Genomic DNA, 27,777 nt, shown 5'->3' with positions numbered 1-27,777 from the left:
ACCCACTCCCGTCCCGCAATGAGTGCGCGCCGAAATACCTCTGATTAAGAGAGGGTCCTGCTGTTGTAGCCCCCGTGGATATCCTTGCTTGAGAAGCGTGTAAGGAGTTTTGCCTACGAGTCCGGGTCCGTGAACGTTACACGGGATTCCCGGAAAGACGTCAGAATGACGTCAGAGTGTTTGAGAAGCGGACGTACGTTTCACCCTAGCCGGGCTTGTTCACCTTTAGTCCTATTGTGATTCCTGACGTCCTTTACCTATATACTGGCTATGTCCAATCAGAATTAAGGCTGCAGAAATTATGATTTAATTGGGAATGCAGCAGAACATCTGAATGAATTGATTATTTTTGTGCTAATTGAAAGCATGAATAAATAAATTTATAGTATAATAATAATTATCAAGTTAGTAGAGCTAAACAGTGGACAACTGAGTAGTGAATTGGGGTTTTATGTGGTAATATTTGGAAAGTAAAAAATGTAAGAACAAATAAACTAATGGCTAATTGCCAATTAACCAAGCTTGGCCGTTGTAATGATTATTACGTATCATGTGTCAATTGGGAAAGGAGAAAAATATAATGCTAATAATTAAAAAATGCTTTTTGAGCAAAAAAGGAGAGATTGATAAGGAATAATAATTGATTAAAAGAATGAGAAAAAAAGGGTAATAATCACGGTAATATAATAGAAAAATATATGAAGAAAAAAAAAAATTTTTTGCTCAAAAAGCATTTTTTAATTATTAGCATTATATTTTTCTCCTTTCCCAATTGACACATGATACGTAATAATCATTACAACGGCCAAGCTTGGTTAATTGGCAATTAGCCATTAGTTTATTTGTTCTTACATTTTTTACTTTCCAAATATTACCACATAAAACCCCAATTCACTACTCAGTTGTCCACTGTTTAGCTCTACTAACTTGATGATTATTATTATACTATAAATTTATTTATTCATGCTTTCAATTAGCACAAAAAGAATCAATTCATTCAGATGTTCTGCTGCATTCCCAATTAAATCATAATTTCTGCAGCCTTAATTCTGATTGGACATAGCCAGTATATAGGTAAAGGACGGCAGGAATCACAATAGGACTAAAGGTGAACAAGCCCGGCTAGGGTGAAACGTACGTCCGCTTCTCAAACACTCTGACGTCATTCTGACGTCTTTCCGGGAATCCCGTGTAACGTTCACGGACCCGGACTCGTAGGCAAAACTCCTTACACGCTTCTCAAGCAAGGATATCCACGGGGGCTACAACAGCAGGACCCTCTCTTAATCAGAGGTATTTCGGCGCGCACTCATTGCGGGACGGGAGTGGGTTTCTTCCTGCAATGACGAATATTGTTATCAGGATAACCCCTCTCCGTTTCCCGACAACAGCAAGTAACGCCACTGTCTTCCTTCTTACCCGCTCCGGCCGCTGACTCTCTCACCTCCCATTCACTGTGACACCTTTTTCACACATGGGAAGGCAGCAGAAGTCAGTGGATTAACGGCACGGGTACTTTCCAATACTCACCTTTATTATTACAAGGTCAATGTTAACCAATTAATATACCAGTTCTGTTTTTTAGTATAATCATCCTTGCAGTGAAAATCAATATTTGTTACACCTGATTTAGCAGACAGTATTCGTTGTACGCATTAGCGAGACAAACTGATACAAATATAGTGTCTAATTCAACGATTGTCAGTTACGGCTTCCTACTGTGGGACTTGTTACTTCTGACATTTATTGTGTAACATTTAATATCACAGTGTAATACTTTACAAGTACAGTAATAAGCATATTAGTGCTATATAATCCTTTTTTGCCTACTTAAGTTATCAGCATATAAATTTTCGCCTAGCATGTAATTAATCAACTCTCCTCCATTTCAGATTTTATTAAATCGCATCCCGTGTTAAGAGTTTTGGTATTATTGCCCTCACTCTAAAACACACTACTATATATAGGGGTTGCTACAAACTATTACAAAGAATCTTTTGAGATACATTGTTATTTTGGAGGAGCTTATTATATGAGACATAATCACCTTTGTACCTTATTTATCTGTTCTATAGGGTATACCAATAGGTATTTTTGCCCTTTTCTCTATACACATCATTTTTAATTGTCGAAATAAAGTATAATTTTTTACACAATAAATATTGAAAGATAACATATATATATATTGTTTTTGAAAGAGTGCACCCACAAAGAGGCTTTTTCTCTTTGGTTCCCCATTTCTTTGGAGGGACCAATTCCCTTTTCTACAAACATATTTAATACCTCTGGGGTCACACCGCCAACATATATAGAAATCTCTTGTTTCATTGTAATAAATTCATGATACTCTGATACTGTTGGCTCAACATGATTTAATGAAATCAACTGTAGCAGTGCAGGCAAACTCAAACCCTCTGTTTTGACTTTATAATATGCCAGCTTCTGTGAAGAGTGCCCTGTTTAACAGGGTTGTTGACAATCTAACCTCTTTCCTACACACATTGTGTACGCGTTGGCCTCCTCCCTCCCTGACTTCTTGAACTGTCTCTGGAAAACAGGTGTTGTACATTTTTTGTAAAAACACATCTGTGTGGGTGTGTATGTCAAGAAGTACAAAAGCAGGATAGCCACTATATATAGAGCTGTCTAATTGCATAATTTAATCTGGGTCCTCTGCAACGGAAAGGCATCCATACTGCCCTCAGGCATCAAAGGAAACATCTTTCCAAGCTGTATCCTTTTGTAGAGCAGCACACAGTCCCACACCACACGCCCAATTGTTGAACCCCTCCACTGGGAAGAAAAAGGAATTTTGTTCTTTTGTATCTTTTAAACAAGCACTTCCTCCATTATTTAGGTTGGGTGTTCGGGATGGTCTGAGCCAAGCAAAGGCCAGCTGATTCCACCCCTTCCCGCCTGCCAGATTTTCATATAGAGACTGCATATGACAAACCTTGTATATCAGCTGATTGATCGTGGACACATAATAAAGAGGGCGGGGGTTATCAATTCAGTAGGAGTTTAAGCTCCCTGGTTGTGTGCCTGGAGCTAATCCTTTGCCAGCACTGTAAACCCGCGATGAGTTGAATGCTGCTTGTTCCCTCTAAGGCAGGCATTCCCAACAGTGGTCCTCAAAGCACACTAACAGTGCAGGTTTTAATGAGATCCTTGCTTCAGCACAGATGGTTAAAACAAAATAACTGAGATACTAATTATTGCACCTGTGCTCAAGCCTGCATAGCAAAAAAAGTGGACTTTTCGTGTACCTTGAGGACCAAGGTCGGGAATGCCTTTCTCTAAGGGGTGTGGGTTGTGTTTTTTTTTTTTTTTTTCATTTTCCTCCCTCTATTACTGCTGAGTGAGCAATAGAATTTAAGGAGTGATTGTTTCCTATTTGATGTGCAGTCGTGTCTGTGAGGAATGTTGCTGTGTGGCTCAAAAGCTAGCCATTTGTTAAATACGATTTTCCAGAAATTTGCTGTCTTTCTTGTGCTGGGTACACACTTGGCAGTATGCACCCGGTTTATCGTTCACATCGTCCAGTGTGTATTCAGAATTTTGTTAACAATACGCATTCCCGCGGGTTGTTAACTAGGTACAATATCTTTGGTTTTCAACTTGAAATCTAAAGATATTGTAGAAGATGGCATGTACCCAGATGTAGGTGCATGTGCTATCACTGATTAGAAGCAAACAATATCGTTTAGTGTGTGTGTGTGAACGATATCGGTTGGGGGGGGGGGGGGGTAATCTTATACGATGTGACATCGGCAAGAGTGTATCCACCCTTAGAAGCATATTGTTACATTAGAATAACTTATTTTATCTGCTGCTACTGATGCTTATGAGAAGTGTTTTCTATGCTCTGCAGTGTAGATTGTCAAAGTTTGTTCTGTTGGGGGGAAAAAATGACCTATTGGGAGTCGCAATTGAAATATTGTTGTTGCACTGATCGCGTCCAAATATATGGGTTTTAACCATGAATAGCGGCTAATCTCGCTAAAGCCCTCGTTAGTGCCCAAACAACAGTCTTTGCACACATTTCTTCTTGCATCCCTGAGGGGGATCCGGTCAAGATCCTTGCAGTCGAAATACAGACGCTGGGATCCTGATACTACAGACACCTCAAATAGGATCACCTGCCCGGTGCCATAATCCTGACTGAGCAAGTGCCTGAACATTGGACAGGTAAACTGCAAGTGTGGTGTTTTTTTTGTTTGTTTTTTTAGGTTAGGTTTAGGCTCTGTGGAGGGTTTGGGGGGGGGGGGGGGGGAGGTTTATGTGCCACCACGGAGGGTTATTGTAAGGCTGCAGGGGGTGGAAGGTGCTAGGTTTTAAGGGGGGGGGTGTTAGGGGGCTATGTGGGGAAGGCAAGTATACTTGCCTTCTCCTGTCTGGGCCTCATCTGGAGGATTGAATGGTTTTTATATAGTTTTTGTCGGTCATTGAATAGTCCTTAAATAAGGACCTATTACAAGGCCTCCCTAACACGATTCAAGGTTTGACTAACCAAGAATGAGGATTTACTCTAGAATTGTGTATGCAGTTTGTTGTACTTCATCTAAAATATCCACTAACTAAATCGATCATTTGAAAGTCACGCTGCGTATACAGGTCTTTGTGATTCGTGTAATGCCATTGTGCATCTGATGTTGTATGTCTCATATTGATATGATGAAGTAAGGAAAACTAAAATAGCACAGATAGAGGGGAATAAGCTGACCTTTGAGTACAGGTCACCACATTCTCAAGGGGGTGGTGTGTTCACTGTGGATGTATGTTGTGCAGCAGCCAATATGTTCAGTGCTCTTGGATGCTGCCAGATGATGAAACCTCACATCTGGACTTCAACCCCTCCCTAACTGATATATATTTTGTTCCCCCTTAGATGCTGCTGGTCTGCTGGGAACTACAGGCTGTGACTTCTGCGCTGGAAAACCACTTCTAATTGAGAAGCAAGTAAAGGAAAGACAAATCTATTCATAACTTTGGAACAGGCCGTGTTCTGCTTCACATCTGTGACCTATTCTGTGCTAGTCACAATGAATGTGACCAGCTTATTCTCCTTCACTAGCCCTGCAGTGAAGAGGCTGCTTGGCTGGAAACAGGGAGATGAGGAGGAAAAATGGGCTGAAAAGGCAGTTGATGCTTTGGTGAAAAAGCTGAAGAAGAAGAAGGGTGCCATGGAGGAGTTGGAGAAAGCACTCAGCTGTCCTGGGCAACCCAGTAACTGTGTCACTATCCCCCGCTCCCTGGATGGCAGGTTACAAGTCTCTCACCGAAAGGGCCTTCCACATGTCATTTACTGTCGAGTGTGGCGCTGGCCAGACTTGCAGAGCCATCATGAACTGAAACCCTTGGAGTGCTGCGAGTATCCGTTTGGCTCTAAACAGAAAGAGGTCTGCATTAACCCTTACCACTACAAGAGAGTGGAGAGTCCTGGTAAGTCACTGTTGTAGGAAAGCATCCTGAGTGTTGTTCCCCTGATGAACCACTACTACTTGTATTTTCTCCTCCAATTTTGGTGGTACAGGTTGAGTATCCCATATCCAAATATTCCGAAATACGGAATATTCCGAAATACGGAATTTTTTGAGTGAGATAGTGAAACCTTTGATTTCTGATGGCTCAATGTACATAAACTTTGTTTAACACACAAAGTTATTAAAAATATAGTATTAAATGACCTTTAGGCTGTGTATAAGGTGTATATGAAACATAAATGAATTGTGTGAATGTACACACACTTTGTTTAATGCACAAAGTTATTAAAAATATTGGCTAAAATTTCCTTCAGGATGTGTGTTTAAGGTGTATATGAAACATACATGCATTCTGTGCTTAGACTTAGGTCCCATCACCATGATATCTCTTTATGCTATGCAATTATTCCAAAATACGGAAAAATCCCATATCCAAAATACTTCTGGTCCCAAGCATTTTGGATAAGGGATACTCAACCTGTATAGTAGATTTCTTTGGTGCTAAATATTGCACATTATATGACTTTATAAGTATATCCACGCATAAAACCACACAACATTACTAAGGGCAAACTAAATTGTCCCGTGATTCAGTTAATGAACAGGTGACTAACTGTCCATTACAACAGTGAACTTTATAAAATTACCTGTCAGTATGTTAGGCACTTTTCTTGTCTATAAACTGAATTGTTATATCCATAAACATGTTAAACGCCGCAATTGTACACTGTTTAACAACTTACCAGGCATTGTCGCATAGGATGCCACCACAGCCAGCGGGACTTTTGCTGTCAGTCGCAACGTATATGTGTCTGTTATGGTAAATATTGTCTACAGATCCCCGGGAGTGATGTTGCAGTCTGTGGTGCATGCTCTGAAAACCACAAGTGTGAGGAGGGGAACGTAGTTCCCTCACCAGAACAAATATGCTGCTCTCGGGGCAGACGGAGGGTGAAAGTTCCCCAGGGGGGAGATGTTTTGGCACTGAATGTCCAGAATTGGTGGCCCTGTGGGAAGGGGTGTGGATTAAACCTATTTTGATTGACATTGGGAATTACTATTACATTGGGGGCCTGTGGCAATGAGGAGGTTGCGAGACAGCCCTCCCAGCCACTATATTTTCTTTCAAATATATAAAAATAAATCTGTTTTGAAAATATATATTTGAAAGCTAATTAAATGGGGGGTGGGGGGGGGGTGGGGGGGTGGGGGGGAAGTAGAGTTGAGTGGTTAAGAACATAAAATTATTTTTGGATTAAATCAGTATTTATAATACAAAACAAACTATACATACGTGGATATAAATAGGATACAGTTTACATTTACTTTATAATTAAAAAAAGTTTAAGAATTTCAATGAACTGTGACAGTGCAACGGTTGTCACATAATAGAGCCATCATTGCACCCCTATAATAAAACCTAAAGCCCGTGAAGACTATTCATGTTTAATTAAAGCCAAAAGTAAACACGGTTACTAATCTATGCATCAAATCGCTGATGAAGCCGAATTCAGATACAGGTTGAGTATCCCTTATCCAAAATGCTTGTGACCAGAAGCATTTTGGATATCGGATTTTTCCGTATTTTGGAATAATTGCATACCATAATGAGATATCATGGTGATGGGACCTACGTCTAAGCACAGAATGCATTTGTTTTATATACACCTTATACACACAGCCTGAAGGTAATTATGGCCAATATTTTTAATAACTTTGTGCATTAAACAAAGTGTGTGTACATTCACTCCCCCCGTCACGCGGCTCCATTGAAGTGCAGGCAAATATGGAAGAGATCGTCCATATTGGCCTGCATGTACAGCCGAGGGGGGGACCAGCGATGAACGAGCACGGGGCCATGCATCGTTCATCGCTGGAGCCTCCACACTGAAAGATATGAACGAGTTCTCGTTCATTTATGAACGAGATCGTTCATATCTTTCAAACAAATCGGCCAGTGTGTAGGGCCTATTAGATGGAAATGAACTTCCCCCAACTAGCACAGAGGCTGCACTTATGGATTTCTGTTAGCATCCTCCTGAGGTGCTAGCAGATAACCGTGATAAGTAGGGCTTCAGAGCAAGTCACGATCTGAAGGCTGCATCATGGCTGGTATTACGTTGTAGCTTAATGTAGCTAATACTGTGCAGTATTTTGGGAAATGGTGGACATCACAGGAAGTAAATAGAGATTCCAGCTTAAGAACAGATTTCCCTCCCCCACAAAGAAAAAGGAGGTGGTGGATAGTTGGAAGAGGTAGTACTCTTGTCAAATGATGTCTCAGACCACGTACTTGCAGAAGCCAGCTGTAAAAACCTTCATCTCTAAGCCAGCTTTAAACTTTTCACTTTGTTTGTCTTTTACATTTTAATTTCATTTGATCTTTTGAGCTCTGTCATAATGGCTGTATGTAGCTGAAAACTTCTTTACTCTTTATTCTCAAATCTCCTCTGGTAAAGGATTTTGCAATAGGCCTTGGTGACTGGCTTTGCACCCTGCTGGTGTGAGAAGTTCCTGTGATACTGAGCTCCGCGCTCACGTTTGTTCTAAGCCAAGTATTGAAAGCTGGTGCTTTCACGTAGTGGCTTGGATGTTTCTTCGGAGAACACTTGGCTCGCTCCTAGCAAATACATGGGTTCTATTTGTAGCACAGAAGATGGCTAGCTTCATGCAGATGCACTGAGTTTAGGCAGTAGTAATCTGTTGTACAGTTATTTCCCTTCCCTGGCATAAATACAGATTTGGCCACAACTGATGCAGTTGGTTGTCTAGGCTTTTGCAGAAGCAGGTATGTGGTGGGATTGCGTTTTTTACTGTGAATCTGCAGTTGTTTACATAACTGAGTTTATAAATATTAATGTAGATTAGTATCTAATCTCTTGAAACTATTGCTGGTTCAAAGATTTTTATAAAGCTCGTGTTGTATTATTTTAAGGAGTTTGTAATCCAATTTGAAGATCAACTAATATATATATATATATGTAATGTTCCTGTTTATTAGGGTTTCAAACTAGCTAAACAGATGAATATTTTTTTTATTTATTTTTTGTTTTGGGTGGGGTGGTTTGGACAATTGTAACTTCCAGTTTAGCTCCAACCTGAAGGATCTGGTCAGACATTTGAAAGTTGTTTCTTAGGTGGCAAAATGTTTATGTATAGTATTCGCCTTGAAAGTGCAGCTCCTAATTCTGTAACGTTTTTTAATAAAAATAAATAAAAAAAATACAAATTCTGTTTCTGATAGACCACCCAGTTTAGCATCATACAGTGATGAGACTGGGTCTGGCTTCATTCAAACCATTTAAAAATTGACAGCAAGTAGTTGGCTAGCCAAGAAGCAGTAATGTGTGGCATTTGTAATGTTGACAGCTTCCCCTTGCCACCCGCATTATGTCAACATTGGCAAAAGACAGCTCAGAGTTTGCCTTCTGCTCTAAAGAAGGCATGCTTAGAAACCTCTTCCAGACCACCATATATTTGCAGATGGAGCTAGATGCTATCCTTTTCAAGCAAGTCTTCGCAAACCATGCTGTCTTACACGGTTTGCTTTTTTTACTTCTTTCCTGGCTATGGCTAGATTCAGTTTACCAGGATTGAGTACCCATTGTCAGACATCCCAGCTTCTAGTTCCAGTGCAATTTCCTTGTAGCATTAATTTTGTGTAATGGAGCTCTTCATATGCTCATTACAGATAATGTGTACACAGCACTGATCTTGATTTATTTGTAGGCTTTGCTGCTCTTCTCATTGTGTTGTGTGCCTATAGCATGGAATGTTTACCCTTGTCATGATATGACATCTTAGTGACCCTCTGTTTGAGTAGTAAGTGTTTCAAACACTCCTCACAGTTTAAGGAGGATTCACCATACTCTGTTGCATCTTGTGGCAGTTTAAAAATCTGGAACCGACCCTATTCTTTTTTTGCTTGAGATGACATAGTCTCATGTATACTATATACAGGCTTATTTTTAAGTCTTTTCTACCCTTGGAAAATGTTGTTAATGGGTATCCTCTTACCTAAAGAAGCAGTCTGGTCGTTCATAATGGTTTGCTCTCCTATTTTTTTTATTTTTTGTTATCTCTTCATTTTGATAACCTGGTACATCTGTTGGATATTTCTCTCCAGCCTGCCATCACAAAATAACCCCTGGTCTTTATGCTTTCATCCTGGTCCATACTGACAGTTTTTCCACAAGGCATGGATATTTTTCAACATACTGTATTTTGTAAAGAAATGGGCTAATTTCCTTGATGTCAACCATATTGAAGATACACATCTCATGGTCTCACTGTGTTGTGTTGCTAACTTTGGCTCCAGCTAAGTTTTGGAAGGTTCCTACTTGAATGCATTATCCTTAGGAAGAAGGTTCTATTCCTGCTTAACTGTAAGAACAGGTGCATGACCTACATTGCCAGTGTAATCCTTGGTTAGTCCCATTCAGCCCCTTCTGTCTGCATACTTGTATAAATCAGCTGTTTGATGTGTTTTGTGTGCAGTATAGGGGTAGATGTATCAAGCAGTGGAGTAGCAAACTAGTTGCCCATAGCAACCAATCATTTTCTACCTATACTTTTATAGAACGTACTTGATAAAAGCTACCTCTAAAGCTGATTGGTTGCTCTGGGCAACTTCTCCACACTCTTCAGTTTGAGATATCAACCACAAAGAATCCAGTAACTCGTGCAAATACGGATTGTGTTAGAAGTGACTGTCACTGAGGGGGCAATTCAACTGTTGTGCCCCATGGCTATCACTAGTAAGTGCCTAACTGAGCAATTCAATTGTTGCTCCATTTGGGTATGAGTGCCAAGGAAGTGTGGGGGGACGCGCATTTCTTCTTGCATGCTCCTGAGGTGGTATGAAGAAATGTGTGGTAAGTCTGTGGTTTGGTCGCCCATTATAGTGGCGCCCAAAAGCATTGAATTAAAGAAGCAGTCTGGTTATTCATAATGGTTTGCGCTCCTATTATTTTTTTTTTTATCTCTTCAGGGCGTGCGAGAAGATCTCCCGTCGCCGGCTGTCACTGCGCACTGAATTGAATAGCACCAGGAGCTAATTCCCGGAGCTATTCAACTCTCTTTGAATTGAATCGTGTCCAAAGTTTTAATGGGATAAGCGCACTTATTAAACCGTCGCCTCTGTTGAAGTTCTGTCATTTAATACTAGTTTGTGTTTTCTATAGAATAGAGGTTGCATTGTGCAGTATTCAAACTGCTGTGGAACTACACTTCGAAGCATAAAGTGTCAGAGTTTTTCTTTGAGGGCATTCTGAAACAGACCTAGCATGCCGGGATGTGTAGTTCTACAGCAGCTGGAGTGGCACACGTTGCTGTTTGGCAGTACTGTAAATTGTTTTCAGTGTGTGTGTGTGTGTGTTACATAGTTACATAGTCAGTGAGGTTGAAAAGAGGCAAAATGCCCATCGGGTTCAACCTGTATTCTGCGTTAATCTGTTCATATTTTACTGTGCATGCTGAAGTAATGGTTTAGTACCGATTTACAGCAATGATTCCAACCACTCCCAGATAAGTTCCAAATCTTTATTCCCCTTACGGAGAAGAACCCTTTCCTACGTTGTGTATGGAATTTTCTCTCTCTCCTAGCCTCAGTGGGGTCGATTCAATTCTGCAACAGATGAAAAGCGCCGGGAATTAGCTCCCGACGCTATTCAATTCAGCAACTAGTTACCCGCAATTGTCGGGAATTCTTCTCTCACCCCCGGGTGGTGAGAGAAGAAAACCGACAAAAGTGCGGCTGGCGCGAGGCTGATTCTGTCGGGAATCAGCATCGCCGCGGGTAGTTAATTCGGAGAATGCCCGTTCTCCCGACAAAACTACCTGTTAAGTCGGCGAGAACGGGCATTCGCCAACTTAACTTTAGCTGAATTGAATAGCGTCGGGAGCTAATTCCCGGCGCTATTCATAAATTGCCGAATTGAATCGACCCTATTGTACCCTGTTATCCAGCCAATTACCTATCCATGTACAAATAGTATTTCCTAGGCCAAGTTCCCTTAATTTGTGAACCAGTCTCCTATGTGGCACTGTATCAAAAACTTTTGCAAAATCTAAGTAAACCACGTCCACTGCTTTTCCATGGTCAAGATTCTTGCTCACTTCCTCATAGAAGCTAATTAAGTTGGTTTGACATGCTCTGTTCCTTACAAACCCATGTTGACTTTTAGTAATAAACTTAGTAGCCTGTAGGTGCTCCTCTATGCTATCCCTCAAAATGCCTTCTAATATTTTACCCACTATAGAGGTTAAACTAACTGGTCTATAGATTCCAGGATTATATTTAGTTCCCTTTTTAAATAAAGGCACTACCTCGGCTATGTGCCAATCCTTTGGTACCATGACTGATCTAATCGAACTATTGAAAATCCGGTATAGTGTATGTATGTAATGTATGTGTGTGTGTAGCCGAATACTTGCCACAGCTATATTTCTGTGCTTTTACTATCTGCTTGTAATAGAATAACCTTTACCCTGGGTCTGGTTAAGTTGATCTAAAGGAACACAACTAGTTATTCCCAACTCCATTTTAATTGTGAATAGACCTAAATCATGCACTCGTAAACGAACATAAGGCAAAGACCTCGTTTTAACGTCATGCTTTTTTTTCCAGTTCTATTCCTTTTGGTGTTAAACCTACTCCCCTGCCCTTCCTTCCTGCTTCTTTGTCTCTTGACCATGATATGAGTTTTCCAACTGTGCATCCTCCCAGCTGTTCTGCCTCCCCATTTTCTGTGTGTATGTGTTTTTTGCACATTATGAACATTGATACTGGAGAATTTGCTTACTGAATGAGGTGCATTTCTCTGTACTTCTGCACATTAAGGTTTATAGACTATATAGCTTGTTCTACTTGATTCAAATTGCACTTACTGAACAAACCATGTAGCAAGCAACTCTAAATCAGGGCTTTCACATGCCTCTATAGGTGTTAATAAATCATATAAAGATCAGCTATTGCATTAAGTTGGTACATTTCTACAGACTCCACAGCCCTGGATCAAACCATCTATTGAAACTTTTTTTCAGTCTATAGCTTCTGAGCAGAAAAGGTTCTCAAGCAGCAAGAGGCTGGATTGTACGCAAAGTGCAATGCTGATCATATAGTTGAGAGAATTTATTTGTACCTACATTGCATTGCTGAGCGTATGCACAAATAATTGTATCAGAAAGGTGGTGGCTACTAGTGTGCACACAGATGCTCTGTTATAGTGTCACTGCTGTGTAAGTGGCTGCATTCAGACAGCCACAAGCATAGGGGGTCATGGGCAGATGGAGAAACTTGCACCTACTGTACCCTTGGGTCTGGTGCACCAATATTATAACTTGTATGTATGCTTTAAAGTGGGTGTCTCCTGTCCTTGCACACTTTTCCAAACGGATTTACACAAGGTAAGGGGTTTGTAGTGGCAGGTGTGATCGCCTATACATGCCGCTGCGTTTGCTTTCATTAACAACTTATAGGCCCTACACATCAGGCGATTTCACTGAACGATATGACGTTCTCGTTTATTAATGAACGAGAACTCGTTCATATCTTTCAGTGTGTAGCCATCAACGATGGTGCCGTGTCGCTTATACATGCAGGCCAATACAGACAATCTTGTCCAAACTAGCATGCATTGCTATGGGGCCGGGTCGGTCGTCGGGCACCTTGGCGGCATATCGTCTAATGTGTAGGGCCCATTTAGAATCGGGGACAAGGCGCACAATTGTTTTGGTTTAGGTATTGATGAAAATACCGCACATGTTACATCTCGCATAGCTATTTTTACACTGAATTTTAGCAAATATTTCATGTTCAGAGATTTTGAAGAAAAAAAGTTACATTGATAGTAGTCTGGTGGTGATGATACCTTGTGCTACCATTTTACTACAGTAAATATGTTACTTATAATATACACTAATACAATTGCTACTCCATAAAGGAGCCGGACAAGTGTCATGAGTTGGAGTCGAAAGTCTAGTGTTGAAAGGTTATATCAATCTGAATCGGCCGATTATCAGAGATTAAGTGCACAATTAAAATACTCTCTTCAATCTAGTACTTCTTAGGTTTTGTCTTTTCCATCAAAAACTAAATGTGTTTGGCTGTATAGTTTTCCGACATATATAGGGCTCGATTCAATTCAGCGCAGATTAAATAGAGGCGGGAATCGGCTTCCAGTGCTATTCACGTCCGCACGCTGTCATGTCTGAAAAGGTCGGTCCTCGCGGATTAAACGGGGTGTTTTGTCCCGAGAACTGCCATTTTCCGACTAAAATGCCCGGCACAGTGCTGTTTACACCGCACTATGGGCAGAAAACGGCATTGCACCAGCACTTGCCAGATTTCTGCTCACACCCCTTCGGGGCTGCGAAAAGTAGTCCTCTTGTCAGGCGTCACATTGTGCTGAATTGAATAGCACTGGGAGCTAATTCCCGGCACTACTCAATCCACGCTGAACTGAATCGAGCACATTGAGTCTATAAAACTCAAATTGCATGACCATGAGAAGAATTTCTCTTGGGTCTATACCATACTTTACAGGTTGTGACTTATTGCAATCCCATGTCACTCATTCCAGTACACTTGTTTTGGGCATAAGTACAATTTATTGGCCCGATTGGCATGTCTGCCCAATACTTGCATAGTGTATGGCCGTGGTCAATTAGTGGTGAGTGGCATGAGAATTCTTCCAACATACCTGACTGATCTGATCAGTGGTTGGCTGCATCTGGTAGTGTGTGTACTGCCAATTCAAGAGGGAGGAACTGGACTCTGAGATCGTGTGGCCATACAATGTGAAATATCATCTGCGAATGGCCACAATTTTTTTCCAGTTTCATGCGAACGTGTCTTTTGGGCTGACAGACCATTTATCTGACAGTGGGGTCGATTCAATTGCCGACAGTTGAATAGCGCTGGGAATTACCTCCCGGCGCTATTCAATTCAGCTCAAGTTAAGTCGGCGAATGCCTGTTCTCCCGGACTTAACAGTTTGTTTTGTCGGGAGAACGGGCATTCTCCAACTTAACTCCCCGCAGTGATGCTGATTACCGACAGAATCAGCCTCGCGCCGGCCGCGTGGCAGTTCTTTTGTCGAATTTCCTCTCATTTCCGACAATTAGTGTCACTTGGCGCTGTATTGAATAGCGCCAGGAGCTAATTCCCGGCGCTATTGAATCGACCCCAATGTATGCCTAATATATATTCTACAAATAATAGACGATTTGATCGTTTTAGAACATGAGAAAAGTAGACTCTTATAAGGGAATTGTGTTTTGGGTGCCTGGCGGAGCAATTCAGTTGTTGCTCCAATCGGGTGCGAGTGCCACAGGCACTTACATGTTGGCTTGCAGCCTTCTAAGGTGGCGAGCAGAAATGCATGATAAGTCTGAGGTGTTTGGACACTCTATAACCAGGGCTTTAGACAGGTTAAACAGAGAAACCTAGTGCTTATGGGAACTCAAAACAACGGAATTGCACAGTTGGACTCCCATTAATTATCACTGCGCTCAAAAACCAATTGAATTCCCCCATGGGATGACTCTGCCTCCCTTTTTGATAGATGGCTATAGAATAAAACTGCATTTAACCCCCCTTTAGTGCGAAGGACAAGCCCCACTGCCTCAATTGCTGTTTTCTTATGCTGGGTGACAACACGGAGCCTTGCCCCTTCACAGCAAAAGAAAAGCAGGAAATTGGAGTGCAGTTAAAAATGCTTTATGGTTCCCTTATTTGAAAAAGGGTGGCGAATACCCTTTTACGTACTATGTGGCCCCAGAGAAGGTGGTATTTGATCATGTATGATCAGCAAAGAATAAAACCTGCGCAGCAGACATTAACCAGCTGCCTGGAATGGTCGCATCAGATGCGACCTTTCCAACAAGTGCCGTCTCAGATTTCGACCAGTCAGATACAGTGTGTGCAGCTGCAGGGAAGAGAAACTTCCCGCAGTTGCTCCTCTCTGATTGACCTGCCGGTCCCTCTGCCTCCCTGCACCTTCCCCGAGTGTCTGTCACGCTGCTGATAAGTCCTCAGCATGGCAGGACCTCCCACCATACAGCTGCAGATGCTGGGGAAATGTAAACTAAAACCCCCTGTCCCCAAAAAGAGAGATGAAGTAAGGTATTAAAGGCCTTGCCTCTCATTTTGGCACCTACACATTTGGTGAGCATTCTAAGAACTTTATGTATTTGGAAGAAACAGTATCGAAAGATTTGATAAATCCTCCCCATTAATTGTTTTCCCGAGTGACCATAAATGGCATGGGCTCACGTTCTGAACCTAGGGCTAATGGGATTGTTTGCTATTACCAAACACTAGGAAGTGTTGTGTTCTTTCTCTTTTTGTGTTTTTTTTTTTTGTTTTGTTTTGTTTTTTTCTCTCTACCTGATGCATCTAGTTGTTTGGAATGAAAAAAAAATATGCACTGCCCTAGCATTCTGGTTAGTAATCGGTGGATACACACACTATGCAGTATACTGCATTTAAATGCTTTGTTTTGTTAGACCCTATTAGAGGAAAACTTGCTGGAGTCGAGGATAAATATATTTGCATGTATGTCACAATGTATAGGTGTGGCAAAAGTATCCCTGGAAACTGATACACAATTTGGTCGTTCTGGGATTTTCTCCAATTTACACAACTAGACATAATATAAACATTTCAAGGAAGCTTAACACACAATAAAATCTGTCTACATTAGAACAACTGTGTAGAGGCCAGGTTAAGGGTACGGGATTACACTGGTGTACTCTCCACTATGTGGCTGCAAGAATCATTACAGCCATAAGAGGTGTAGTTACTAGTTTTGTGAAATGTGCTGTATTGTATGGTGGTTTAAAAACGAGGCAAGTCATGACAAATATGGCTAAATGTGTCTTCCCTCTCCTTTGCCCTTTGGTTCTGTATTCTAAATAGATTGCATTCCATAATTGTGTTTCTACTTTTTGAAGTAGCGCTCATGGGGGCCGATTCCTCTGTGCCACAAACATGTTTGTTATGATTGCAATAGAGTAGTGTTTCTCATGGATGTGGTCAGGTTTCCAGCAGTTAGTAGACAGTCTGGAATCTGCTGACAGAATGCAAATGGATCCCGGAAGTAAGTTCTGGGGTTAGGGTGTGGGGGAGTTTAGGTGGCGGGTCAGGGGTAGTTTAGGGGTAGTGTTAAAATACTTATCTATATCCGTTGGGATTCTGCTGTCGGAATCCAGACAGCCGGGATTTTGTACCCAGTCTGTTTCTCAAACTACTTCCTCTTAAGGCCCATACACACTTGCCGATTAAAATGAGCGTCGTCGCTCATTTTCCCCCTCCCTGAGCAACGTCGCTCATTTTATCGGCAAGTGTGTATGCCGCCAGCGATGACCGATGCGCGGCCCTGCGGGTCGCCAACGATCGTCGCTGTCGGTAGGGCATACATGCAGGATCTGGACTCGTCCACGGCCTGCATGCAGGGCTGGCGGAGGCGTGACGTCACTGAGCGATATGAGCGGTCATATCGCTCAGTGTGTACAGTCGGCCGCCGGCCGGCCCGGGAGAGGGAAACATTAGACGACGTCGCTCACAGAGCAACATCGTCTAATGTGTACGGACCTTAAGATCCCTAATAGTGTGTGTGTGTTTTCAAAGTATCCTCAGGAATAAGTAGTACCACTTTGTACATTTATTTATTTTTTTATTTTCTTTTATGGTTAGTCAATTTAATGCATTTGTACTGTAGCTTGACCTGGAAAACATGCACTGTTAGGGTTACATTAAGACTGGGTTTGAGAAACGCTGCAATAGAACAAAGTTTAGACAAAATGCTCCAACAGATCTATTTTACAAATAATTATTTTGCATAACTCCTTGGATATAGATTCTTGGAAATGCATCCAAGATAAGCTCCTAACTGCCATGTTACAGGCTGAGTTTGAAAAATGACAGTTAGGAGCTGATTGGTACTTTATCACCGTGCAATTTATAATTCTCGAAAGCTTGATAAATCTGGGCCTTGGGGGTATATTCAATTGCAGTTGAAAGCTGCCGTCAGTCGGAGGGGTTCCGACCTATTCAATACACCCCAGAATTTTCCGACCAGTCGGGAATTCCGACTTGTTGGAAACGCGTGGATCGGCAGAAGAGCTGCTGATCCGCGTGCTTCTGACAGAAATGGGGCCAAATCCATTTTGGCAACGTTTCCGACCATCTCAATCCGACTTTAAAAAAGTCTGTGATGATGGAGCTGAGAGGAGGAGACGGGAGAGAGCAGTGGCTGCAGCAGTGTAGCAGGAGGATGGGGCACCGCCGCCAGACCTCACGGCAGTGTCCACCTGGCTCCAGCAAGCGAGGTCCTGCTTGCTGGAGCCGGGTGGACGCTGCCGTGAGGTCTGGTGGCGGTGCCCCATTCTACTGCTAAGCTGTCCTGTAGCTGCTGCTCTTCCCAGTCTCCTCCTCCGCTTCCTCATCTCAATCCGACTTTTTTTAAAGTCTGATTGAGATGGTCAGGAACGGATCCGACTTTAATTGAATATAGCCCTATGTCATACTTGCCTACCTGACCCTCTCCATGAGGGAGAAAATGCTCTGTTCCTGGACTTTTCTGGTAATGTATGATTGCCATCACCTGTGGTGAGCTAGGTAATTGATAAGGTGTTTCACCACGGGTAATGGCAATCATACATTACCAGGAAAGTCCAGGTACAGAGCATTTTCTCCCTCATGGACAGGGTCAGGTAGGCAATTATGCCCTAAGGGGTCGATTCTATTCGGCAACTTAAGAATAGCGCCGGGAATTAGCTCCCGACGCTATTCAATTCAGCTGCTAGTGACCCGCAATTGTCGGGAATTATTCTCTCATCCCCGGGGGATGACAGAAGAAACCAGACAAAAGTGCTGCCTCGCGGCTGGCGCGAGGCTGATTCTGTCGGGAATCAGCATCGCCGCGGGTAGTTAAGTCGGAGAATGCCCGTTCTCCCGACAAAACTACCTGTTAAGTCGGCGAGAACGGGACATCGCCGACTTAACTGGAGCTGAATTGAATAGCGTCGGGAGCTAATTCCCGGCGCTATTCTTAAGTTGCCGAATAGAATCGACCCCATAGTGTGTTGGAAGGTTATCCAGGTGTGCTAGGGTTTTTACAGTGTGCTTTGTTACATTGCCTCCAATGTTTTCAAAATCGAAATCTGACATAACAAAGGAACACACTTCTGTAAATGAGTCTGTCTATGTATTTCTATTTAGTAGATTTTGAAACAGTTTACTTTTCCACATCTTTGTGCATGGTTTTACCAAAAAGAACATCTTGATGTGTTACGCAGAGTGTGATAGGATATCTGCTTATATTGCACCCACTGTGTCGGTGCTAAAGCACCACATGTGATACTATAGCCTACAGGGATCCCTTCAGTTTGCTGGCTGATGGGATCCCGGCACACAGGGGCTAGTTCCACTCGTGGGTGTTCATGACACCCATAGAGTGAGAATAGAACCTGTCACCGAGCCCGCAAGGAGACTCGTACTGCTTGCCCCGCTGTCTGCATTCTGCCTGGCGGGATGCCGCTGTCGGGATACTGACAGTCTGCGTCCTGCCCGGCGGGATTACGTATGTGTGGAAAACCTGCATACAGGAGATACTTCTGCAGCCATTGAGCTGTAATACTAATGCCTAGGCTTAGCGACCATTGTCTGTGGGATAGCGTACCCTTACCTGTGTTCTCTTCAGAGGTGATAAAGTACTAAGATGTCTGCCTTGCTTATGAGAAGATTACATTTAAATAATGCAACCCACGCTAGTCTGCAAAATGTAATGTATTGCAGAATGTTTGGAGTTTTTTATTTTAACTATATGTATTACTTTAGCAAATCATTGTAGTGCAGACATTGGCATGCAAAAGGGCCATGTTGGTGCTGTACTTTCATCAGCCCCACCTGTAAATAACTGCATGCATGCAGGGCAGTGATTAAGTGTGTTTTTGTACTACATTAAGTCTGTCTTCTCAACTGTGTGCAGTAGGCGGACTGTCCCATATGTATAATTAACCAATTATAAGTCAGCTGTCAGCTGAAATTGTGGATCTCATCTAAAATTAGATGTGGGGAAGGTATAAAAGGAGGAATCTGGAGCATTTAGCACACGTTGATTCTTGCCCACCCACGTTATGTTCTTTCTAATCTCCGCAGTGGCTTGGCATAGACAAAACCCTTCTCAGTTCAGTGACCAGGAGGTGGGAGCCGGAGCAGCTGCACTATACATGCTTCTGCAGCACTGTTAATTTATGCTGGTCTCTCTGGCTATGTACTGGCCACTTTGGGTGGTTTGTTGGTTTAAATAGGGTGGAGGAATGGGGGATTACTATTTATGCATTAACGGTTATTACTGTTTACTTTACAAAACGAGTAACGTCTGTTATACTGTGGGACCAACCATACATATTTATCAATTCAGCATGGTCTGTGTAATATCCATGATGGATCTTATTGGCAGGTGTTGGGAATACTTGTGTTTAGTCATCAGACTTTTAATGCCAGGGCTCAAGCATGGCACTGATTGCCTGTAACCTGTTTCTCTCTCATCTGATAATGTACTGTGAGGGCATAGGCATTTTCTGTGTGCAATGTAGAGTCATTAAACCTAAATGACAAGTTCTATTACATAAAGTAAAGGGTCCATTTTAACTCCCTGGAAACATGTAAACTTTTCCGTGCCTTAATACAACTTGAACCTTTTTGTGGTGTGTTATTATTTTCTATATAGCAAACTACTATATATTGGCTATTTCAAGCTTTGGTGCGGCATTACTGCCCATTTGTTATTTTTTCAATGCCGCTTTGAGTCCTGCTGCTAAATTGGACATCTGTGCCTATCTGCAGCTCACAGACTACTGTATTAACCCTGGAATGTCTGTATAAGACATTACTACTTTATCTTGCATCTCCATTTCTGCTAAACCTGAAGGTATTACACATATATCTTGACCAGACCCGGCGGGGGTTCCTGCGAGGGTGGGGTGTGCGGGGACATGCTGCATTCGGCAGCATGGCCCTCGCTGACTGACAATGTTGCTGATGACACGCGGGTGTCTACATTGGGCACACACAATACGCACCCTTTGATGTACGATGTGGCAGATTTTGACGTATCGTCCAGTGTGTATGCACTATGTTGCTGATTTTGCGTGCTCCCGTCCATCAACGACAACCAAAGTTAGACTTTATATGCAGGCCCGACGGGCGACATGCACCATGGCCCCTGCTCCCTCCCTCTGCTGTTGGGTCCTGTAGCAGACGACGTCGTATCTCGGCGAGTAGTCCTAGTGTGTACATAGCTTAAGTATGAATTTTGAGCCAAGTTGTGTAAAGTGTGTTTTTTTTTTTTTTTTTCCTGGAACCATTTGTTCTCTTAAAGACTAGTAAACTTAATAGGTTTTGGCCTTTTAACATGTGGTGTGTATCCAAACTTGGAAGATGTTAGAGAAGGTTGCAGCCAACAGATCTGCTCTGCCACTACCTGAAGTTGATGTAGGGTTATTAGAATAATTGGGTTCAATCACCATACTAGTGTACATGCTTTTAATTGCATTCAAAAATAAACTAAAGGATAACTTGTTGTGGCAGTGGGAAAAGGTATAAGCTTGCTTTTTTTTTTTTTTTTTTTTAATATTAATCCGGAAAGTCAAAACTTCATGTTGTTTGATTTCAGTCCTTTTGGAGTGTAAACTTGTCATAAACAAACACACTATTTTTTGCTTTGATTGCACCAAGCTGATAATTAGTACAGATGAGTGGTTCGGTTTTGACTGTTTACTTTTGGATCTGAAAACCTCATCTTACTGGCTATCTTATTACTAGTCTGATGCCTTACGGTGGTTGAGTTGTGCTGAACTGGGAGGTCCCAAGCTCTGGACTTTATCTTTAGAAACGTTAAGGACCCACTTGATGAGGTCACCTGACCGTGGTAGGTGGGCCATATTTTTGGCTAAAAATTGTTCTAAGAACCTCAGTTTCTCCAGCAGGGTACATTGTGTTCCACAGGGAACCTCTTGATCTAGAGGTACCAACAGGCTAAAGCTTTAGGCTGTCCCAGGATGCATTTGGGCCTCCTCTATAACCCCACCTCTAGGCACTGTGAGCTCAGTTTCGAGTTGGAGACTGCAGCAGCAGCTCACTTCACAAGGTGGCTGCACTGGGCAGCCCTGAAAAGCTTTCTAAGAAAACTTCAAGGGCCACAGTGCTGATGTCAGGGTGACATTCAGTGCTGCGGCTCCATCACCTCCCAAGCGGTGTCGCATACTCCCGCGGCCTGTTCACAGGTACTTATGGCAGAGATGCTCCTCCAGTTTTAGGCACATGGTCGCAGACGCTCTCCTGGTTCGCGTGGCTGTTACGGGGAGAAGGTAAGTGGGTCCCCCCAGGCAGGACCTGCCATTAAATCTCGTTCCAGTCGCGCTCTATGGAAACAGACCGTGATACTGGCGTGGACACAGTCACGGAGCAGGGACCCCGCTAGACCACCGAGGCGTATTGAGTACAGGTCTGGTGTACTAACACCCCATTTAATAAGACTCACAGTACCCAGGGTGGAAGTCCAGCATATAGGGTAGGTGGCGCTTGACATGTAGCCCCTCCCCTGACCAAGTGCACAATCTACTGCAGATTTTCCCGCCCTGGAGCTGCCTCGCACTCTCCCATAGCTGTGGCTGGTCTCTGGGATTGCAGGGCAAGGCCTCCCTTGTAAATCCCCCTGTATACAGCGCTGTGATTTTACAAACACTTGAGTATGTTCTACACGTCTTTATACAGACAGCGTTAGATAAGAAAGTGTACCGAATACAGGATATATTGTACGAGTATTCTGATATATACCACCAGTCTAGGACCGTGCTGTAATATATCTATATTTCTCTTACGTCCTAGAGAATGCTGGGGTCCATATTAGTACCATGGGGTATAGATGGGTCCACTAGGAGCCATTGGCACTTTAAGAGTTTAATAGTGTAGGCTGGCTCCTCCCTCTATGCCCCTCCTACCAGATTCCGTTTAGAAAATGTGCCCGGAGGAGCCGGTCACAGCTAGGGGAGCTCTACAGAGCTTCTTTAGAAAAGTTTATTTTAGAGGTGTTTTTTTGTTGTTTTTTTACAGGGATGCTGCTGGCAACAGCCTCCCTGCATCGAGGGACTGATGGGGGAAGCAGTGTCCGCCCTGCGGGGTCTTGTGCCACTGCCTCCGCTGACTGGACGTTGAGCTCCAGAGGGGACAGATCGCGCCCCGCCACAGGGGAACGCTCACCCCGGCAGCCAGCCGCCACCCCCTCACAGAGCTGAAGTGTGGCGAGTTAGTCACTGTCCCCCCTTACAAGTGGGGGGGTCAGTGTGAAGAGGGCGGCTTAAGGGTGGGAGCGCGGTATTTAATCGCGCTCTCGTACGGCTCAGCGGTGCGGCACTGTGAGGGGCTCCCTGAGCCAACAGGATACCATACACTGACCATTTCCAGTCTGTCGGGATCCGCGGGTCTCAGCCAGCACAAAATTCCTCAGGCCAGTATAATCTTTAAGAGCAGGAAGACCGCGCCATTGAAGGGGCAGAGCTTCTCAGAGCGAACCCAGCAGCGTTTAGCGCCATTTCTCTAACGTCCTAGTGGATGCTGGGAACTCCGTAAGGACCATGGGGAAAAGCGGGCTCCGAAGGAGGCTGGGCACTCTAGAAAGATCTTAGACTACCTGGTGTGCACTGGCTCCTCCCACTATGACCCTCCTCCAAGCCTCAGTTAGATTTCGTGCCCGGCCGAGGTTGGATGCACACTAGGGGCTCTCCTGAGCTCTTAGAAAGTTATAGTCTTAGAATTTGTTATTTTCAGTGAGACCTGCTGGCAACAGGCTCACTGCAGCGAGGGACTAAGGGGAGAAGAAGCGAACTCGCCTGCTTGCAGCCGGATTGGGCTTCTTAGGCTACTGGACACCATTAGCTCCAGAGGGATCGACCGCAGGCCCAGCCTTGATGTTCGGTCCCGGAGCCGCGCCGCCGTCCCCCTTACAGAGCCAGAAGCAAGAAGATGGTCCGGAAAATCGGCGGCATGAAGACTCTGTCTTCACCAAGGTAGCGCACAGCACTGCAGCTGTGCGCCATTGCTCCTCTCACACACTTCACACTCCGGTCACTGAGGGTGCAGGGCGCTGGGGGGGGCGCCCTGAGGCAGCAATAAAAACACCTTGGCTGGCTAAAATACCTCAATATATGGCCCCAGGGGCTATATATGAGGTAAATACTAGAGATGAGCGCCCAAAATTTTTCGGGTTTTGGGTTCGGTTCCGCGGCCGTGTTTTGGGTTCGAACGCGTTTTGGCAAAACCTCACCGAATTTTTTTTGTCGGATTCGGGTGTGTTTTGGATTCGGGTGTTTTTTTCAAAAAACACTAAAAAACAGCTTAAATCATAGAATTTGGGGGTCATTTTGATCCCAAAGTATTATTAACCTCAAAAACCATAATTTACACATTTTCAGTCTATTCTGAATACCTCACAATATTATTTTTAGTCCTAAAATTTGCACCGAGGTCGCTGTGTGAGTAAGATAAGCGACCCTAGTGGCCGACACAAACACCGGGCCCATCTAGGAGTGGCACTGCAGTGTCACGCAGGATGTCCCTTCCAAAAAACCCTCCCCAAACAGCACATGACGCAAAGAAAAAAAGAGGCGCAATGAGGTAGCTGTGTGAGTAAGATTAGCGACCCTAGTGGCCGACACAAACACCGGGCCCATCTAGGAGTGGCACTGCAGTGTCACGCAGGATGTCCCTTCCAAAAAACCCTCCCCAAACAGCACATGACGCAAAGAAAAAAAGAGGCGCAATGAGGTAGCTGTGTGAGTAAGATTAGCGACCCTAGTGGCCGACACAAACACCGGGCCCATCTAGGAGTGGCACTGCAGTGTCACGCAGGATGTCCCTTCCAAAAAACCCTCCCCAAACCGCACATGACGCAAAGAAAAAAAGAGGCTTTTTACTGATATTTGGTGTTTTGGATTTGACATGCTCTGTACTATGACATTGGGCATCGGCCTTGGCAGACGACGTTGCTGGCATTTCATCGTCTCGGCCATGACTAGTGGCAGCAGCTTCAGCACGAGGTGGAAGTGGATCTTGATCTTTCCCTAATTTTGGAACCTCAACATTTTTGTTCTCCATATTTTAATAGGCACAACTAAAAGGCACCTCAGGTAAACAATGGAGATGGATGGATTGGATACTAGTATACAATTATGGACGGGCTGCCGAGTGCCGACACAGAGGTAGCCACAGCCGTGAACTACCGCACTGTACTGTGTCTGCTGCTAATATATAGACTGGTTGATAAAGAGATAGTATACTCGTAACTAGTATGTATGTATGTATAAAGAAAGAAAAAAAAACCACGGTTAGGTGGTATATACAATTATGGACGGGCTGCCGAGTGCCGACAGAGGTAGCCACAGCCGTGAACTACCGCACTGTACTGTGTCTGCTGCTAATATATAGACTGGTTGATAAAGAGATAGTATACTCGTAACTAGTATGTATGTATGTATAAAAGAAAAAAAAAACACGGTTAGGTGGTATATACAATTATGGACGGGCTGCCGAGTGCCGACACAGAGGTAGCCACAGCCGTGAACTACCGCACTGTACTGTGTCTGCTGCTAATATATAGACTGGTTGATAAAGAGATAGTATACTCGTAACTAGTATGTATGTATGTATAAAGAAAGAAAAAAAAACCACGGTTAGGTGGTATATACAATTATGGACGGGCTGCCGAGTGCCGACACAGAGGTAGCCACAGCCGTGAACTACCGCACTGTACTGTGTCTGCTGCTAATATATAGACTGGTTGATAAAGAGATAGTATACTCGTAACTAGTATGTATGTATAAAGAAAGAAAAAAAAACCACGGTTAGGTGGTATATACAATTATGGACGGGCTGCCGAGTGCCGACACAGAGGTAGCCACAGCCGTGAACTACCGCACTGTACTGTGTCTGCTGCTAATATATAGACTGGTTGATAAAGAGATAGTATACTCGTAACTAGTATGTATGTATAAAGAAAGAAAAAAAAACCACGGTTAGGTGGTATATACAATTATGGACGGGCTGCCGAGTGCCGACACAGAGGTAGCCACAGCCGTGAACTACCGCACTGTACTGTGTCTGCTGCTAATATATAGACTGGTTGATAAAGAGATAGTATACTCGTAACTAGTATGTATGTATAAAGAAAGAAAAAAAAACCACGGTTAGGTGGTATATACAATTATGGACGGGCTGCCGAGTGCCGACACAGAGGTAGCCACAGCCGTGAACTACCGCACTGTACTGTGTCTGCTGCTAATATAGACTGGTTGATAAAGAGATAGTATACTACTAATATTATATATACTGGTGGTCAGGTCACTGGTCACTAGTCACACTGGCAGTGGCACTCCTGCAGCAAAAGTGTGCACTGTTTTAATATAATATTATGTACTCCTGGCTCCTGCTATAACCTATAACTGGCACTGCAGTAGTGCTCCCCAGTCTCCCCCACAATTATAAGCTGTGTGAGCTGAGCAGTCAGACAGATATATAATATATATAGATGATGCAGCACACTGGCCTGAGCCTGAGCAGTGCACACAGATATGGTATGTGACTGAGTCACTGTGTGCTGTGTATCGCTTTTTTCAGGCAGAGAACGGATTATAAATAAAACTGGTGGTCACTATCAGCAAAACTCTGCACTGTACTGAGTACTCCTAATGCTCCCCAAAATTAGTAAATCAAGTGTCTCTCTAATCTATTCTAAACGGAGAGGACGCCAGCCACGTCCTCTCCCTATCAATCTCAATGCACGTGTGAAAATGGCGGCGACGCGCGGCTCCTTATATAGAATCCGAGTCTCGCGAGAATCCGACAGCGTCATGATGACGTTCGGGCGCGCTCGGGTTAACCGAGCAAGGCGGGAAGATCCGAGTCGCTCGGACCCGTGAAAAAAAACATGAAGTTCGTGCGGGTTCGGATTCAGAGAAACCGAACCCGCTCATCTCTAGTAAATACCCCTGCCAGAATTCCATAAAAAACGGGAGAATAGGCCGCGAAAAAGGGGCGGAGCCTATCTCCTCAGCACACTGGCGCCATTTTTCCCTCACAGCTCGGCTGGAGGGAAGCTCCCTGGCTCTTCCCTGCAATTCTACAGTACAGTAAGAGGGAAAAGAGAGGGGGGGCATTAAAATTGGCACTGTATACAGTATATTATATAAAAGCTATTAGGGACATAACTCAGTTAGTCCCTGTATATATATATATAGCGCTCTGGTGTGTGCTGGCATACTCTTACTCTGTCCCCCCAAAGGGCTTTTGTGGGTCCTGTCCTCGTTTAGAGCATTCCCTGTGTGTCTGCGGTGTGTCGGTACGGCTGTGTCGACATGTTGAATGAGGAGGCTTATATGGTGACAGAACAGAGGCCGATATATGTGATGTCGCCCCCTGTGGGGCCGACACCAGAGTGGATGGATAGGTGAAAAGTATTAACCGACAGTGTCAACTCCTTACATAAAAGGGTGGATGACGTAACAGCTGTGGGACAGCCGGCTTCGCAGCCCGCGCCTGCCCAGGCGTCTCAAAGGCCATCAGGGGCTCAAAAACGCCCGCTCTCTCAGATGGCAGACACAGATGTCGACACGGAGTCTGACTCCAGTGTCGACAAGGTGGAGACATATACACAATCCACTAGGAACATCCGTGACGTGATCCCGGCAATAAAAAATGTGTTATACATTTCTGACTTTAACACAAGCACCTCTAAAAATGGGTTTTAGGTTTGGGGAGAAAAAACAGGCAGTGTTTTGTTCCCCCATCAGATGAATAAATGAAGTGTGTGAAAGCGTGGGTTCCCCCGTTAAGAAACTGGTAATTTATAAAAAGTTACTGATGGCGTACCCTTTCCCGCCAGGTGGATAAGTTACGCTGGGAGATATCCCCTAGGGTGGATAAGGCGCTCACACGTTTGTCAAAAAAGGTGGCACTGCCGTCTTAGGATACGGCCACTTTAATAGGTACCTGTTGATGAAAAACAGGAGGCTATCCTGAAGTCTGTATTTACACACTCGGGTACTAGACTGAGACCTGCAGATAGTGCTGCTGCAGCGTGGTCGGTGACCCTGTCAAACAGGGATACTAGTTGGCAAACATAAAAACATATTAAAGACGTTGTCTTATATATGGGGGATGCACAGAGGGATGTTTTGCCGGCTGGCATCCAAAATAAATGTAATGTCCATTCTGTCAGGAGGGTATTAGAGA

General features: G+C 43.7%; 1 protein-coding gene across 1 annotated transcript in view; it reads left to right on the top strand.

The window, feature by feature from the left end:
- SMAD1 (SMAD family member 1) overlaps positions 1–27,777 on the top strand; it is a 152,395-nt gene that overhangs the window by 50,395 nt on the left and 74,223 nt on the right. The window contains exon 2 of the mRNA XM_063920604.1: positions 4,889–5,442. Within this exon, the coding sequence (XP_063776674.1) occupies positions 5,043–5,442 (400 nt within the window). The 5' untranslated portion in view covers positions 4,889–5,042. The remainder of the gene's footprint in view (positions 1–4,888; positions 5,443–27,777) is intronic.

Source organism: Pseudophryne corroboree, chromosome 1 (genome assembly GCF_028390025.1).
Source record: "Pseudophryne corroboree isolate aPseCor3 chromosome 1, aPseCor3.hap2, whole genome shotgun sequence".
In the NCBI taxonomy this organism is placed as follows: Eukaryota; Metazoa; Chordata; class Amphibia; order Anura; family Myobatrachidae; genus Pseudophryne; species Pseudophryne corroboree.
This window is presented reverse-complemented; position numbering and strand designations above follow the sequence as displayed.